General features: G+C 36.8%; 2 protein-coding genes across 2 annotated transcripts; both read left to right on the forward strand.

Moving 5' to 3' along the window:
• Positions 1-3,943: 3,943 nt before the first annotated feature.
• LOC113767682 lies at positions 3,944-13,380 on the forward strand (the record flags this gene model as incomplete). Its single annotated transcript, XM_027311857.1, has 7 exons — positions 3,944-5,156; positions 7,162-8,521; positions 9,452-9,731; positions 9,890-9,997; positions 10,085-10,363; positions 11,766-11,909; positions 12,823-13,380. Coding segments are annotated over 7 exons (3,573 nt in total), but the record flags the coding sequence as incomplete, so codon positions are not given.
• A 2,320-nt stretch (positions 13,381-15,700) lies between these two features.
• Positions 15,701-17,401, forward strand: LOC113767769 (protein LURP-one-related 8-like). The gene is made up of 2 exons (XM_027311956.1): positions 15,701-16,067; positions 16,347-17,401. Exons 1-2 carry the CDS (start codon positions 15,798-15,800, stop codon positions 16,773-16,775), a joined length of 699 nt encoding a protein of 232 aa, XP_027167757.1. The 5' UTR covers positions 15,701-15,797; the 3' UTR covers positions 16,776-17,401.
• The last annotated feature ends 941 nt before the right edge of the window (positions 17,402-18,342 follow it).

An 18,342-nucleotide genomic window follows, 5' to 3' on the forward strand; every position in this document is an offset into this window, starting at 1 on the left:
TTGTCGATACGATAGACCTACAATTATTCTATGCTATGGAAAGAGGCGGACCTGAAGAGGTCAAAGGAAAACCAGAGGGGACTGAATCACCTATTGCCCCAAACGAGTGCACAACGCACTCATCTGGAAGCCACTTGAAGTGACTTGCCACATTTTGTGGCTTATGGTAGGAGACAAGATTTGAACCCCTAACCTCCCACTCTCGCCCGACCAACTTTGGTGGTGGCCACCGAGCTAAGAGTTCAGTGATTGAATGGTATTTATTCCTACATGGATTCTTGAAAATGGTGCTATAGGAAAAACCCACCAGTCTTATTGAAAAGATACTACCGTCCATAGCAATGTTTTTAAACTCGAATCGGATAGTGAACCAGAAAATTTTTCGGTTCACGGTTCAACCGATTCAACCGATTCGATTTCAATTCAAAGGTTTAATAATTTTTTATTTATTTTAGTATTCAAAATTTTGAATAAAACTAAAATATTTATTTTAAAAAATAAATACTTAATAAAAATCGGTTGAACCTCCCGATTTTTATCGGTTCAACCGATTCTTGACCGTTCAATTAATTCTTCAGGTTTTTAGTTGAATCGGACCGGAGGCATGATCGGTTCGCGATTCAACAGGTCAAATCGGTCGGTTCGATCCGGTTTTCAAAACATATTTGTTTGTTTGGATTGGGCTTTATTTCCCCAAATTTATTTGCTTACATCATCATTACAATTTCCAATACACCTTTTTACCTTCCCAATTACCTTTTTATCTCACATACATCACATCACAAAAAGTGCTACAGTAAAAATATCTCTAATAATTCACAATCCAAACAGAATATATTGGTCCATAGGTAAGCCTTTTTTCAGCTTGATTCTCGTTGACTGATACTTACTGGTTTCCTTTTCTCTTCACTAGATTTGACTAGTTGACTACTAAAGGGGACTACCAATTTGACCCAAAACAGAACAAATACATAAATAAATAAAATAAAGTGATGGGAATACCTTGTTATGAAAAATCAATTTAGTCAAGTATAAAACATAAAAATGACTAAAAAATAATGCAAACTATGGTATGGGACTAGCCCTCTGTAATTTCGAGCATGTTTGTCACTATTTAGCTACAGTATAATATTTATGCTACCTTGTTTTGCATGTTAAGATAAAAACCACACTAAATCTTAGCGGATTGAATGCAATTAATCATAAAAGATATCACATCATTCACTGATAGTAGCTTGGAAGAGATTTTGAAATGAGATAGCAAAATTTATTTGGATTAATTTTTCCTATACTGGCAGTTTATATGCTATCAGCGTTGGATGAATGACAAATATGTAAAATTTACTCAATACTGATAGTGTATACACTGTCAATATAAATAAGATTTATTCAATTTATAAACATTATTCAGGATTTTGTTCTTTTTTTCAATTTTTTTATCTCTTCGCACACCGTTTCATTTCCAACTGTCCGGCACAGAATTCAAATGAATCTTGAACAGGAAAAAAAAGACTATTAAGGCCTTGAGTAGTAGACAAACCCAGACCCACTGATTTATATTATTTAGGCTTATCTAAGACTTATCCCAAATTAAGCAATAGATTTCTGAGGTGAGGTGCTGTGCTCATTTGAGACAACTCCAAGAAGGCATAAATTGGAACTAACCAGCTTCTTCAACCAACAAGGGACACTAATTACTAAATGGAAAAAATTTCTAATCCAAAATTTAAAAAATCCAAAAAAGGAAATACACAAATATATGAAGGGTGCTGAGTTCAAGGAGCCAATGGTCCACAAAAGAAAAAGGAAATGGGAAAGACACTCCCACGTGTACCCTATAGAAGTATAATTGTAGAATATACGGATGCCTTTGTCGTGGACTTTGCATATCTAGATAATTATTAATTAGTAATTCACTTAAAAAAGCACCTAATACAACAGACCTTCAGGTACTTTGATGCAACTCCAAATCTCAACCGTTCAATTCATCTTGATTTTATAATACGGTCTATTTTATTATTTTTTATTATATTCTGCTCTTTTTTTTTTTTTTGGCAGGCATGAAAAATCTTGCTTGCTGGCCAGAAGAAACAAAATGAAGCGGGAGGCAGAAGCCAGGAAGCAACATGGCCCACAGAACATAACTCCTGTGAATAAATAGAAGGCAAATGGCTGAAAGAGTTTTGAAAAGTTCTCGATATTGCGTTTTATTCTCTAATTTCAAAGGAATTAACTTTGTTCTCCATTCATTTTTGCAATTATACCAATTAGTCCTCAGGAGTTATTAGATGTATATTTGACTACTTTAATATTTTTCTTTTTTTTTTGACAAATCTATTCATGTGCAACTATATATATATATATATATATATAGTTCTTAAAACCCAACTATGAGTAGATGCATTTAATTTAATTGAGCATTATAATTCATGTTTTAGTTATTTTTTGAGTTTAAAACGGCATCATAATTATTATTCAACTTGAGCTTAAATAGACTTCTGTTTAGCTGAATTTGAGATAAGTCAAATAATTTGACTTATATATTTACATATCAAGTTGACATTTTATTTTTATGAGTGAGCTTCAATTAAATTTAAAAGTTAATGGATAATTAATCTCTTTTTTTTTATTTTAAATATCACTACTTGATGAACCAACGTTGATGATTTCTTATTAAAAGAATTTCGTTAACCTTGTAGTCCTAAATATAATTAATTGGCAATGCTACATCTCTTAAAAGTGCAAGGCCCAAATGGACTGATTCAAAAGTAGATAGGGAAAGAGTGAGATTTCTACAAAAAATCAGGTCTATTACATAATACAGCATCTGCCCCCTGGATGGTAGTAAACAAATATCACTGATTAGAAAAATTGAGAAATTTTTTTTTTTTAAAAAAGGAAATCAAAATCAAAAGATTCATTAGCTAAAAACTACTCATAACATTCACTTCCTACTGAAAAGTTAAAGCAATGTTTGGCTGGCTAAAAATACTAAAACCAGGAAACAAAAATATTTATTTGCAGGCAGATAGATGATGGCGATGGATTCAATAATACTTTGCAAAGCTATTCTCTGTTTGGTTGTGGAGATAACATATTCTTCTTCGATCTGTAAGTTCTCATTTCTTCCCCTACTAAAAATTGCAATTCCATTTTCGAATCCTTCTTCAAATTTTCGTTTTCCTTGACTAATTTTATGAGCAATTGAAATGGTCTCTAGGGTTTGAGTAGTGGGTTGTTTTCAGATCTCGAAATCCCCAAATGGGTAGTTCTGCTAGGGTTTTTCCGTTGGGTTGTCGAGAAAATGTGGGGAAATCCCGAGATTAAAAAAAAGTTGGGTTATTTTTCTGCATTTCCCCGAAATTTATTAAATTTTGAATGCCGATTTTATTGGGGCCGGTACATGGTGCTTTGTTGTACCTTTTTGGCTCTCTGTAAGTTGCCTTTGAATTGGCGCGAACGACGCTCCGCACCGCGCCTCGCAGCCCGGACAGAACACATCCCAGGAAATACCCACAGAAAGAATCACGCCCCGGATGACGAAATAACCATCGCTCCATCCAGCTGCGCACCCGTCTGCGCTGTGCCACGAGCACATCATGACATCACCAACATCATCGACGATCTAAACCGAGAGCCAGGATTGCACAGATGGGCGCGAGAACGTATGTGGATTAGCATTTTGACAGTACCATTGTGTCCTTGCTTTTGATTTTAATGCGCAATAAAGTTTTGGGTTTCTCCTTTTTTTTCTTGGCATGAGTAATAAATGGAATTTGGTTTTTGTTTCTTTGTGGACTACTTGAGTTCAGTGCAGGATTTATGACGATTGAAATTTTCTTTACCAGCTGCTGTAGTGAAAGGTTTTTCTAGTGCTGAGGTTCTTCTATTGGAAGTTCCCTGTAGTGATTGATATACAATGCGGACTGAGCTCTATTGATGTTATTTCTGGAATTTGAGAAGGAACAATTTAACTAGGACTGAGGCCACATTCCGCAGTGAGCTGACAAACCGGCCTGATTTGAATGGGTTAATTCAGAAGCTTGTACTTGAGGATAAGGGGTTAAGTATGCCGTCAGAAGAAGCAAATGGGGGAAAGCTAGTCGTGCAAAGCCTAGGCATGAGTTCTTGGGGTACTGGGGAGGTTTCAAAGGAGTCGAGTTCACGGAGTAGTGGTGAAGTTTCAAAGGAGCTCATTGTGAAAGAGATAGAGTGTGGGACAGAGAGAAATGGGTCTGAGAACAAGTGGAAAGGTGTTTCTAATATTGGAGACAAAAGCAAAATTGATCAATCTGTTGGAACAAGTGACAAGAATTTTACTTTTTCTAAGGGTTCTGATGATATGGTGCTTGATTTGTATTCATGGAAGTATAGTCACAGTAATGGCCCAACTGTGTCTTATCAGAATGATGTTGGAAGTGCCAGTGCAAACAACTTTTCAGGGTTTCAGGTTCATGGGAAATCAAAGGTGAGTTTGGTTGAGGTTTTTGACAGTGTCAAGCCTAATACAAAATCTGGTGAAGAAGATGCCTCTTCTAGTGATAAGAGAACAGCTTGGCCTGTAAGTACCAGTAAGTCAACTTTGGAACTGAAGAACGAGAGAAATCAAGATACTGACCTCAAGGAAGTTGACCCACCGCACAAGCGAACTGGGGGATCCACTAAAGATGATTCTGTGGATTACACATGGTCTAGGAATGATGAACTCTCACATCCATCTTCAGAACTGTGGAAAGATTGTTCAGTAAAGACTATTCTCCCGTTTTCCAAAGGCGATACATCATCCAGTTATGATGGTACTGTTAGCGTTGGTGACAAAAAGGAAATTAAAAGAAAGGCAGAGGTCAATGACATTAGGGCAGCAATAAAAGAACAAGTGGATGAGGTAGGAAGATCTTTGTACTTTGGGAAGGCCCAAGGGAGTGAGCCAAAGGATTTCAGTGCCTTGTGTTTTCCTCACACTCCTGAAAATCAAAAGGAAGAGTTCCCTAGGTTGCCACCTGTTAAACTCAAGTCAGAAGAAAAGCCCTTCAGTATTAATTGGGAAGGGAAATATGAAATTGATGGACCTGGCCCAAAGTCTACAAGTGCTGAGAATACGTATCTTATAGGGTCGTTTTTGGATGTTCCAATTGGACAAGAAATTAATACATCAGGTCTGTTCACTGTTGCTACTAGTTTTCACTCCAATATGCGATCTCTGTTCCATAAATATTGCTGATAGCGTATCTTCCTTTTTTGAGCATGGTTACTGCTTATTTTCTTGAAATGCATGCTTCCTGTTGGTTGCATAGAAATACTGCTTCTTGTTGGTTGCATAGAAATACTTGACTCCATTGTAGTGTGTAATCTTTACACTTGATTCATTGCCATTTTTGGCCTTTATGAAATTGCACTATATGAGGAGAATCATCATTTACCTTTGAATTCTTTAGCTGTCAAATGGCAAATTTGTTCGCAGTCAGTAGAAAACGGATAATACGATAAAGAGAAGAGAGATGGCCTGAGTTTTGTCCTTGTGCAACAGTCTCTTGCTTAATTATGAACTGTGTTGATTATGGACATACACAAAAAGTTGTATGCCAAATGAAATTTCCTGCATATGGTTTTATTCGATTTTTTTTAATGTGTTAATTTGTTGAAGTGAAATTGTTGGATGGTGTTGCTGGTAGGACATGATAAAACTCTCATACTTACTGTCTGAATGCGACAAAATGAGATGGATAAATAAAGAATTGAAACTTTGACCTTGTGGAAGTAATATAATAAGTATGCAACGTCATGTGGAATAAAATGTTGACAAATTGATGGATATCCATTTGATATAAACAGCTGTATCAGACAAAGTATTGTGGTAGGAAGTGGGAAGCAGAGACACCATAAAACTTGAGAGAGCACGTTCAACTGCTTGTAGAAAATCTATATCGATTCACTCAGTAGCACTTGTAGTTTTAAGAAAGTAAATTGAAGTATAATCAGATTCTCCGTAGTTGAGATGCTTAATAGTTGTAATTTATGACATAAATTTTGGCCGAATTCTGAAGGAGCCACGAGTAAGTTGTATCAATCATGATCCAATAGGGCTCTAGAAATGTTGTTCCAGTTGTTATCTGAATTGCTTAAAGGTAATGGGATATTCAAGCACTTAACTACATGTATTATGCTCCCCCATTCCCACCTTAAAATTTGAAGCCAGACAGAGCATTATGGATGTGCTTATATATTCTTGAATAATTACAGTGCTGTAGCCTATTAAGAAATTAGCTCATTTAGTATAACATTAATCACAATTGTATAGTATCTGCATTTTCAAGGACTCTGATTTAGTATACTGTGATGGTCTACTTTTAAATTGGAACTTGAAGTCTATGTGGCCACCAAAATCTTCTAGATTCATTCACAAGTATCTATACCGGTCAAACTCTGTTAGAGAGCATTCTAAGTATTATCAAAGAGACTGAGATGTGCGTGTATAGATGGTTTTTTCCTTGAAAAGAAACATTTGAAGAAAGTGCATGTATTAATGACAAAAAAAAAAGAAGAAGAAAATGCATGTATTGGTTACAAGTCAACTGAAAATTACTGATATGGATTTGAGTCATTGCTCTCAACCAAGGCAAAAAAAAAAAGCACTATTGTAAACCATCATATTTAGGTTCATGCTCTATCAGAAGTGGTGTTGATTTATAATGATGTTGTTATGGTTAGCAAGGCAACACTATGTTAGTTTGATGGTTAGGATTGGTTTTTTAGGGAGAATGTTTCTTAGCACCAAGTCAAGAGAAGCCTTATGAACAAAGATAATATATAATCAGGTAGTGAGAAGTTTTAACACTAAGCATCGTCAAGAAAGGGCTTAAGAAGTTTTCAAACATTGAACAAGCTTATACATGAACTTAAGGCTTAAAATTTAGCTATCATCACTGTGGAAACCAGCGTAAAGTAATTCACGAGAAGGCCTTTATCCTAATGTAATAATCTTCACATATAATATGATTACAAGTGTTCTATTTAAATTATAATCAGTTTTTACTCTTGGTGAGCAATTGATACAGTGCTGTTTTTTGTCTTCTATCCTGAGCAGTATCTATGAGCTTGTTGGTTTCATCTTAATTGTTAAATTTTGAGATACTGAGTAGCCTTTCACATGGAAAATTATAGGAGCAAAGCGGCCTGTTGGAGGTAGTTGGCTATCTGTAAGTCAGGGCATTTCTGAGGACACTTCAGATCTAGTGTCTGGTTTCGCAACTATTGGTGATGGATTGAGTGAAACTGTTGACTACCCAAATGAGTACTGGGACTCTGATGAATATGAAGATGATGATGACGTTGGCTACATGAGACAGCCTATTGAAGACGAGACCTGGTTTTTGGCACATGAAATTGATTATCCTAGTGACAATGAAAAGGGAACAGGACATGGGAGTGTTCCAGACCCTCAAGATAGAACACAAAACAAAAATGATGAGGATGATCAATCATTTGCAGAAGAGGATTCCTACTTCTCTGGTGAGCGGTATTTCCAGTCAAAAAATATTGATCCAGTTGGTCCTTCTGATGATCCTATAGGGTTGTCAGTGGCCAAAATGTATAGGAGAAGTGATGAGAATGACTTGATTGGCCACTATGATGGACAGTTGATGGATGAAGAGGAATTAAATTTGATGCGTGCAGAACCCGTCTGGCAGGGTTTTGTAACTCAGTCAAATGAACTTATTATGTTACAGGATGGGAAAGTTCTGAATGATTGTGTAAGGCCAAGATTAGATGATATTTGCCTGGATGATGATCAGCATGGATCGGTCAGATCTATTGGAGTAGGTATCAATAGCGATGCAGCTGATATAGGCAGTGAAGTGCGGGAGAGTTTGGTTGGTGGTAGTAGTGAGGGGGATTTAGAGTACTTTCCTGATCAAGATATTGGTATTGGAATGTCCAGGAGAGCACAGCATGACTCAGATAAGAATTATAGTGAAACATCAAGCAGTGGCAAAAAGAAATTGAATAAGAGCAATTTGGATAATTTCATCACACTTAATGACAAAGGTGCATATTCACAGGCAAAGAATCACATGGATGGAGGGTTTTCTTTTCCCCCTCCTAGAGATAAAGAGTTGGTCCAGACAAGCTCAGGGAAAGCTTTCTGGTCAAAGAAAGGTAATACTGTTGTGAGTGATGAAGCAGATGACTGTTTGGTAACAAATGATGACATGCTTGCTTCATGGAGGCGGAAAAGCAGTGAGTCTTCACCTGTGAAGAGTTCAATCGATGGAAACAATGCTAACGTTGCAGGATCAGCAAATTCTAGCCCGTCGTCACTTTCAAATTATGGTTACGCTGAGACAGAGCACGCAAAGAAAGAAGATGATGGAATAGCCAGAGCAAGGGCAACGGAAGAAGATCCAGGTGCGTTACTGGAGGATGAGGAAGCTATAGCTGTGCAGGAGCAAGTTAAACAGATAAAGGCACAGGAGGAAGAATTTGAAACCTTTGATCTTAAGATTGTCCACAGGAAAAACAGGTAAGTATCTTCTTCCTCTATCTGTTAATTAGTGGTACCAGTCTTAGACTAAAGAAACTTTTTTCTGTCCTAGACATTTTATTTTCTGTGACATTCATTATTTCTGTGGGTTGGCCATCTGAGCATTATTGAGTTCAGTAATATTGTCAACTTCATTGTACTCTGTAGGCATAATTCTTGAAGTTGATTGTAATGCAACCTAATCCCGAGATTCTATATTTTGATGTCTTATACTGTGTGTGTCTTGTTTTTATTCTTTATTTTTTTTTCTCTTCCTTTCTTTCTTTCCTTCCTGTTTGTACTTATCAGGATGCTCAGGTGTTAGTTGTTGTGGCTTAGTAAGGTTCATGATTCATTTGTTTTTGGCTTCTATTATGATTAACCTTTAATAGTGATTTTTTTTCTTGGGGGTTCATTAATAGCAATTCAATTTACAATGGAAATCGATTATACTGGGCTCTGTCCAGGGTTGAACTGAGAAATTTCACTTGTTTCCGTGGTTTTTTTGTGGAAATAGTTTAATCTTTTGCCTCAAAAATAGTTTATACTAGTCTAGTAGCATTAGTTTCGTTGCAAGACGACACTAGCTGTTTCCTTCAAGTCTTAGGATTTGAAGAGACTGTGTATGCATTTATTATGCTGAAGATATTTGGTGCTATACACTTGCAAAATAATACTTTGATGCTAGCTTCAATTTGATGGAGTTCATTCTAAATGTGTCCTCCTTTTGTTCTACCCTTTATTATCTTGTAGTATGCATATTCTTTTCAGTAACTATGACTATAATTGCTGTTTTGCTTATTGTCGGGCTCTCCTTCTGTATTCCTGTTTTTCATAAGAAATTTTCTTCAAGTCTTAGTGATTCAAAAACCTCTCTTCTTTTGTTTTGTTTTATTTATTTTTTGTTCAACTGAACTTTTGATTGCACAGGACGGGCTTTGAGGAGGACAAAAACTTCCACGTTGTTTTAAATTCAGTCATTGCTGGGCGGTATCATGTTACAGAGTATCTTGGTTCTGCTGCATTTAGTAAAGCTATTCAAGCTCATGACCTTCACACTGGCATGGATGTCTGTGTGAAGATTATTAAGAACAACAAAGACTTTTTTGATCAGAGCCTGGATGAAATTAAGCTTCTCAAGTATATTAACAAGCATGATCCTGGTGACAAGTACCATATCCTCCGGTTGTATGATTATTTCTACTATCGTGTAAGTGAACTGTCTATGGGTCCTTTCTTCTTTCCCTATTCTCCTTTTTTATATATATAAACTTTTTTGGGCTGATTTCCAAATTTCATAAAAGGGGTCTGATCAATGTTTCTTGGATGATAAAATTAGTTATGACTGAGACTTTTCTATGTTTACAGGAACATTTGTTAATTGTCTGCGAACTTCTCAAGGCTAATTTGTACGAGTTTCATAAATTTAATAGAGAATCTGGAGGGGAAGTTTATTTTACTATGCCAAGACTCCAGGTTTGTAGCATCATGATATTTTGAGAGCTTGTGCTTAACATTCAGTTTGTTTGTAACTGATGTGTTATTGTAAATTAACCACTGCAGTCAATTACCATCCAGTGTTTAGAGGCACTTCAGTTTTTGCATGGTTTGGGCCTTATACATTGTGACTTGAAGCCTGAGAATATTCTTGTCAAGAGCTACAGTAGATGTGAGGTGAAGGTCATTGATCTGGGAAGCAGTTGTTTTGCAACGGATCATCTTTGTTCCTATGTGCAATCGAGGTCCTACCGTGCACCTGAGGTCATTTTGGGCCTTCCATATGATAAAAAGATTGATGTCTGGTCTCTTGGTTGCATTTTGGCAGAACTGTGTACTGGAAATGTAAGCATTATATTCACTGTAGCTCCTGTAAATATAAATCTCCTTTTAGTTATATATAGTAACTAGATGGTAAATATATAGTAAATGTCTGGTAAATATCTAGTAACTAGATGGTCACATTTATCATTTATAAAGCTCCTTTTAATTATGATTGTCAGGTTCTTGCTTGTTAGTTTTTTTAAAGCTGTTATGAAGTGATTCATGAAAGCTGCTAGAAGGTTTGTTAGGTTATTTTTTGTCCTAAAAGTTGTGGGAGGAAAAACTATGTGAAGAACTGAGTCTGAGCGCAATCTCCATGATTAGGACAACGTTACATGTTAGACTGGAACCATATATTTCTGAAAGGAAAAAGCTAGTAGATTTTGCCATCCACATCCAAAAGCTTTTCTAGCCAAACTTTTGCCTCTTGGTAATAGAGGGAATTGGTTATTGAGTCAGAAAATTGAATTTGGAGGATTTTAACATAAGAATGTAAGATGGCCAAAACTTAGGATGAGGAACAATACCTGAAAGGTTCTGATGTGGTGGTGGTCGCATTTTCTTTGCCTCCCTCCTTCATGCACGTACATGTCCATGTGTGCATCAATGTGAACTTAATACTTATAATGTATGTATGCTTGTTGCTGACTTTATAGGTTTTTTAAGTACTACTACTGTTAATTGCACTTGACTGTTGTGTTTTGACAAAATCAACACTAAATCCCTTATGTTAGTAAAGCAGCATGTAGATCCTTCAGTAGCAATCTAAAAATAGAGTTAATAGACTTGCAAAATCATAATAGCTACCTTTTAGGACTAAAATGCAGGTACATTAACATATTATAGTGGTGTCTGAGGTTCTTGCAGAAAATTCTCAAGGTACATGATCATTGGAGATTGGTTATGCACATCAGAAATTATGTTGCCATAACATATCCATATTGTATGAAAACATTGCCTTCATACTGAACATCTAAAGCAAGTATGAAGGGCTGGGACATGAATTTGAGTATTTAGCTCTGATGAGTGTGAGAAAGAGAATTTTAGGACTAGCGTTTTCTCAGATCTTCCCCTAACTTTTTTTTGTTTATGTCTCTTGGTTAATTTGCATAAATATACTGCTAAAAGCTTGTCATAGATGACTTGAGATCTTATTTTTGTTTAACAATTCTGTGGCTGCCTTATGTTAAAATTTAATTTGCTTGATTATCTTTTCATCTGACTTGTTTTTTTTGTTTATGTCTCTTGGTTAATTTGCATAAATATACTGCTAAAAGCTTGTCATAGATGACTTGAGATCTTATTTTTGTTTAACAATGCTGTGGCTGCCTTATGTTAAAATTTAATTTGCTTGATTATCTTTTCATCTGACTTGTTTTGGCGGAAATCTTTGTGCTCTTAACCATTCTAGTTTGCCTTGTAGGTCCTCTTTCAAAATGATTCTCCTGCAACTTTACTTGCTCGAGTTATTGGGATTATCGGATCCATTGAACAGGAGATGCTTGCCAAAGGACGAGATACATACAAATACTTTACAAAAAATCACATGCTTTATGAGCGGAATCAGGTAGTACCTCACATTCAACCCCTCACCACATCTTCACTTGTATGTAGAGTATACTGGACCAATAATATGTTGGTGCTTTGGATACTGCACCCTCCTCCCCCCCAACCTCCCCAACAAAAAAAGAAAAAAATGAAATGAAAATGTAGAAAAGCAATTTATCAGAAGTGGTAACTTTTCCTTTTTGATGTTTCTTTCAACGGTTTTGACGGACATGGGATTACACTTACAATTTATATTTACACTTCCCCTTTCAGAATTCTTCTTCCTTCTTGTAGTGAGTCCATGATATTCATCTCACGTTTAATTTTCCTTTTGCATAATCAAGATCAAATTTTGTTACAACTTCGATGGTATTTTTTACCTGGTTTTGTCCATGTCCTTTATTTAAAAAGAAGTTATTATGAATGATCAGGTTTATGATAAATTTTATATGGTGCAACCCCTATTGCTTCTATGGGACAGGAAGTTCATGATAACTATTCAAGTACATTGCGTTTGAAGTTTTATTTGCATATTTATTATGAACTAACTGTGGCAGGCCTTGAACACGTGATAGACCAAAGTAACTGATCGTTTTTCTTTACAGCGTGAAGAGTGATATAAAATTATGAAGATTTTAGATTGAAATCTCATGATTATGAATATTCTTGGTCCTGTATCCAATTGTTTTCTCCTTAAATGGAGAGAGCTCTTTTTGGGTGGTTATTAGTGGAACTCTCTGTTGTCGTAGATCCTGGTAGCATGTTAGAAAAAGCATGCGTAGTCATGTCGATTTTTTTCTTTGTATTTGGTATCCCTTTTTAAGATATGAAGCTGTATCATCTTATTCTTTTCAAGTCCTATACGAGCATGCATGCCACAGCAGGTCCATTTTTTCGCCCCTTCACTCATTCAAATTGCATACTTTTTTCAGGAGACCAACAGACTTGAATACTTGATTCCGAAAAAGACATCCTTAAGGCATCGGTTACCAATGGGGGATCAAGGTTTTATTGACTTCGTAGCTCATCTGCTTGAAATAAACCCAAAGAAGCGCCCTTCAGCCGCGGAGGCTCTAAAACACCCATGGCTATCATACCCTTACGAACCAATATCATCTTGAACAAATTGGAAATCATTCGTTGGCCCAATCTGATGAAGCTGTCCATCTTCTCAGTTTATGTGCTGTAATGACACGGCGGAAATCCCATTAAATTCCGGATGGATGGATGGGGTCTGTTCCGCGTGCTTGCACAATCGAAAGGTGCGAAGAGGTAGTATCTGGTTTTCCTTCCCCGGTGTTGAGTTGTATTTGATTTATCTCAACCAAGAATGTAAGATTGGACAGGCCATATGTAACTCTAGGTTTTGTTTTTCTTATTAATCTTGCTTGGTGGAAGGGAACTCTTCAATCTTGTTGTACATGATGTGTGATAATTTTTTAGGCTATCTAGTAAAAGCTTGTGCAATACCTTGCTCTGGCTTTATCCAATTTTGGTTGGCTGGTCTTATTAGAATGAAAGCAGCCTCGGCAAAACTGTCTCCTGACTTTCACTCGGAGTATCTTTTGGTCGTTTTCAGGTAAATGAGTTGCTACGGAATTTCAATGGCCCTATGCCCTCCCCCTCCGAACACTTTTATTTCTCGGGCACTTCCTCCGAATTATAGAGAGGGCAATAGCTGTATTAGATGGCTGAGTTTGGAGTGTGTCGGAATCATGGAAGCATGATTATTTGGATGTCTATACAATATATAAAGGGAGAGCGCATCACACAGTGTCTTTTTTTGAAATTTCTAATATATCCTCAATTTCGAGGCCAAATTTGTCTCAATTTATTCCAATAAAATCTTGATAGTGAGCCGATAGTTATTTGACTGAGAAGATATATTTGTTCAGTTATCCATTAATTACAATTTCTATACATTAACTTTTGTGTTTAGTTATCCATTAATTACAATTTCTTCACACTAACTTTCAAGTCCAACAGTTCTATTATTTTTTACAATTTCCTCACACTAACTTTCGAGTCCAACGTATACCCCTCCACTTCGATGATTTTCGTATATGATTATCTGTATTATAATGAAATTTCACCCATAAAATCCATTAAAAAAACTTGTTAAAGAGATAATTGTGCAGACACGTTAGAGTATGCCTTGAACCCTAGCAGGTGCAATATGTGCAGCAAAGTTGACGCCAACTTTTGCAACAAAGACGGTGCCGATGAAATACAGCACGAAGTAAACATGCCCCAGCAAACATCATGAGAGTGAGGGTTAATTCCACTTTGTCCCCCCAAACTTTGGATGATTACCCACTTCAGTCCCTAAACTTCAAAATGGGACACTTAAGTCCCTAAACTTATAAATACCTCCCAATTAAGGAAATTTATTGACAGAATCCTGAATGCCATTAGTGGTCGAAGTGTCCCATTTTATAAGTTTAAGGATTTAAGTGTCCTAATTTATAAGTTTTAGGGACTTAAGTGTCCCATTTTGAAGTTTAGGGACTGAAGTGGGTAATCGTCCAAAGTTTGAGGGGACAAAGTGGAGTTAACCCTGAGAGTAATTGGTTTGAGCCACCCACCAGGCAACTGCAAGCTGGGTGGGGTATGAGGGACGCCCGAAAGACCAAGTGAGTGAACGTGGAAGTAGGAAGAAAGGAAAAAAGTTGAATTTGCAGTGGACCACAAAATTAATGGCTGAAAGGCTGGCCTTAGTGATTGGCAATGGACCACAAAATTGGGGGTGGTGGGGGCTTTTCCTTTTATTCTTCTGTTTGGTTGTTTTCTTGTTTCTCTTTTTTTTTTTTTTATTTCTTGCTTTTCTTTTTCTGTTCACTTTTTCATTGTAAAAAAATGGATGAAGCAGTAGTATTTTAGACCTTTTCTTCTTTGTATTTGATGGACTTGAAAGGTTTTGTTGCAGCTTGAAAATTACTAACCTCTTAACAGTCAAGTAGTTGGACCAACCTCAAGGTGGATTAATAACCCTTAATAGTTTCTTGCCATACTCATAATAAGAGAAGAAATCACCTTTGTGACCTTTCAAGTAAATGAATAAATAACAAGATCTATTCATACATAAAAAAATGCCCACAGTCCGGCAGCACCGGCACTGCCCCGCAACTGCCGTCCAAAGTCTAAACCAGTATAATAATAGCTTCAGGCACGGAAGGTTAGACGACCCCATCAAATCTTTTAAGTATTCAAGAAATCTCTTCGTCATGGAGGTGGCAAGCAATGATAGGCCTTTTTCTTCATTTTTTCTCACCGCAAATTGGTCCTCAGCCACAAAATTGATTGCTGTTATCTTCTTCTCGGTTGTACTAATATCATTTCATTGGACTACAAGACTAGTAGTAGTTTATTCTTGTTTACTTTTCAGTTACCTAATTTCTCTAGTCTTATGTGCAAATATCTACCTTCTCTGCTTGGAAGAATGTATATAAAAATCTTGGAGGTTTGTTGTGAGGAGATGATTAAGTTGGTCGTCTCTTCTCTTCCACGCAGTAATCATAGTGGTAATGATGAAAGAGATCGAGCACAAATGGCAATTAGATTTTTCTCCAGCCTAAACATTTATACATAATCTCCAGCCTAATGAATTACTGTAGTCAAGCATATAAAAAAGATAAACAAATGTAATCAGACGCAAATTTGGAACCTGAGATAGAATGCAGCCATGCATATGCCTTGTTTTACTTTTCGTCTGTAGCCATCACAGTAGCTATCATGTCGTCACACGCCAATGCGCGTTTGGACAGCGGACTTTCCTGCCCCATCCAGTAATATATATAGGATGCCACACACAATTTCCAAACTACACATCATCCAGCTTGAACCACAAATCTAACACCAATTTCTTTCTCCGTTCCTAGCTAATCCTGCAATATTCCTTGGATTATTAATGACAAGGGTATACCCAAATGCAACTTCCTTCAAGGAGGTTGATCAGCCAAAACAACCATTGGCTATTGATCATGGTGGGAACTTGGATGGGGGGCCAGTGGTTTTGACTGTTTGGAAGAAATCCTTGCTGTTTAATTGCGATGGTTTTACTGTGTTTGATGCCGAGGGAGATTTGGTCTTTCGGGTGGACAATTACATGTCCGGTGCTAAAGGAGAGATCGTTCTTATGGACGCGTCTGGCAAGTCTCTGCTAACCATCCGTCGCAAGGTACTATATATATATATAGCGTCTCCTTACTGTTTTTGGTTCTGCTAACGTTGTTATATCAAACTTGCTAGTAGTATTTGTTTTGGATCAAGAAGTCATACGTCTTGATTCATTTAAATTTTGGAAATCTTGAAATATTATGTGGTGGAGACGTCGTTTACTGCATCCAAACTCACTAGTATAATTCGATCTCTGCACTCGCTCGCAGTATACGAAAGATTAATCCATATAATCTGCTGTAATTAATCCAATGGTTTTGCACGATTAATGTGGATGCAGAGACTGAGTATTGCGGATAATTGGTTAGTGTTCGAGGGCGAGGAAGCGGCTAATCCCCGGTTTTCCGTGAGGAAGCAAGTGAATTTCTTGAATTCAAGATCACTAGCTCAAGTGAGCTGCCTCTCTTGCTGTGACAGTGGATCACCGTCATCGCCCTCCTCCTCCTCTTCTCCTAAGAAGAAGTTAGTGTACGAGATTGAAGGCTCTTACAAGCAACGGTGTTGTGTGGTGTATGATGACAAACGGAGGGGAGTGGCGGAGATCAAGCGGAAGGAAGCCGTCGGAGGGCTGGTCTTCGGGTTGGATGTGTTTCGGCTTATAGTACACGAGCCTGGCAGCAGAATTGAGTCGGCCGTGGCTATGGCCCTTGTTATCGTCCTCGAGCAGATGTTTGGATCTTCCTCCTACAGTCCAAGAGCCCTCCATTGATCATTGTTCAGTCGTCGCTGCAGCAGAATATAGGACAGCAACTACAACCTTCGCTGAGTTCGATCGATCGAAAGGATTCAAGAATTGGAATATTGTTAAATGCTGCATGTGCATTACTTTGGATCTTTGCTTCTACAACGTTAGATTTACAGACTAGCCTTATGTGATAGATGGAAATGGGCCAGGAACGGTTGTCCTGGCAGTTGACGGCCATGATTTGGCCAAAAAATTTTGTGCGGCTCAGATCATATCTTATAACTCGATTTTCACGCCGTGTGTGAGACCCACAAAAATTTGTTCTAAAGTTACGTCGTGTGTAAAAAAAGTTATACCGTGTGTAATCAAAGTTACGCACGGTGAAAAATACACACAACCGACAGAAACGGTTACACCTGCAACCGTTTGTGCCCCTTGTCCGTGATAGATGCTCATCTAGGAAAGACCATTTATACATATATTGCATATCCCCTAATATGTATGTATATCTTGAAGGGAGCTGGTTTTTTCGTTTTATATAAAAGACTAAGCTCTCGAGAGGGGAATGTATACTTATCATTTATCAAAGTCATGTAATTAGAACGAGAAATCCGAGATAGTGAAATAATAAATGACGTCGTTTTGGTGAATGTTTTGCGTTATGTGTTTTTGTCTATGGTAGTCAACGGATGGCAAAATCCGGCATATTTAGTTCACCGTTTAAATTAAGACGAAATTTGATTAAGAAGGGTTTTGCTTATTACTAAATTAACTCGTCCATTTGCTAGATTGTTCCGATTTTCACTATTTAACAAGTTTGTTGCTTATTAGCAATAATAATATGCAGCATGATATCATGGTCCCATCCAAATGAGTACTATTTTTAGTATCTATCACGTACGCATGAGATTTTTGACTTTTGTGCTTCAATGTTTTTGTGTCCAATGGTAATTCACCACTAATCACAAAACACCTATCACGTCATTCTTTAATTAATTAACACTCAATTACCTGAGCACTCCAAGGTCAAAATAATGCGGCCACTAATGGTTTGGTTACTTGCTGCTTCTTGCTTGGATTGATGTTAAGTTTGAGTTAAGATGAAATTGATTAATTTCAAAAGCTATGACGACATTTCCAGATTTGAGTCATCTATCTTAAAATTATCTTTGTATAGAGTCTCGTCTGACAAGTGAGTTTTTTTAGGTGTTTGTCTAAAACTTTACTGTAACTTACTGTAAAAGTTTTAAAAAAAATTTTTGAAGTGTGTAAACTTTTGAATATTTTGAAGTGTATAGTTTAAAAATTTTTAAAAGATTTTTAAGATTACTGTAGCTAAATGTTTTAAAAAACTTATAACAGAAAACTTGTCCGCCAAACAAGGCCCTAGTTTGCTGTACTACTTCCTACGTATTAGTTTGACTCTGCTACCTTACAACAAGTTGAAAAATAATTTGTCTAGATTGCTATTTTTTATAGAAAAATTTTCACATTTTTTATAAATATATTTTTCAAAAATCTTTTCACGTTACAGACATCAAATTATTATAATAAATTTTCCTCTTGTCTACTTCCAGATCTTTCTGATTTC

The sequence above is a fragment of the Coffea eugenioides genome, chromosome 4 (assembly GCF_003713205.1).
Source record: "Coffea eugenioides isolate CCC68of chromosome 4, Ceug_1.0, whole genome shotgun sequence".
NCBI classification, from domain to species: domain Eukaryota; kingdom Viridiplantae; phylum Streptophyta; class Magnoliopsida; order Gentianales; family Rubiaceae; genus Coffea; species Coffea eugenioides.

Bases quoted from the DNA above. Each gene is read 5' to 3' on its own strand.
- LOC113767769 (XM_027311956.1), top strand. From the start codon at position 15,798: ATGACAAGGGTATACCCAAATGCAACTTCCTTCAAGGAGGTTGATCAG. The intron at 16,068-16,346 runs GTACTATATATA...ATGTGGATGCAG, and splicing joins TGCTAACCATCCGTCGCAAG to AGACTGAGTATTGCGGATAA.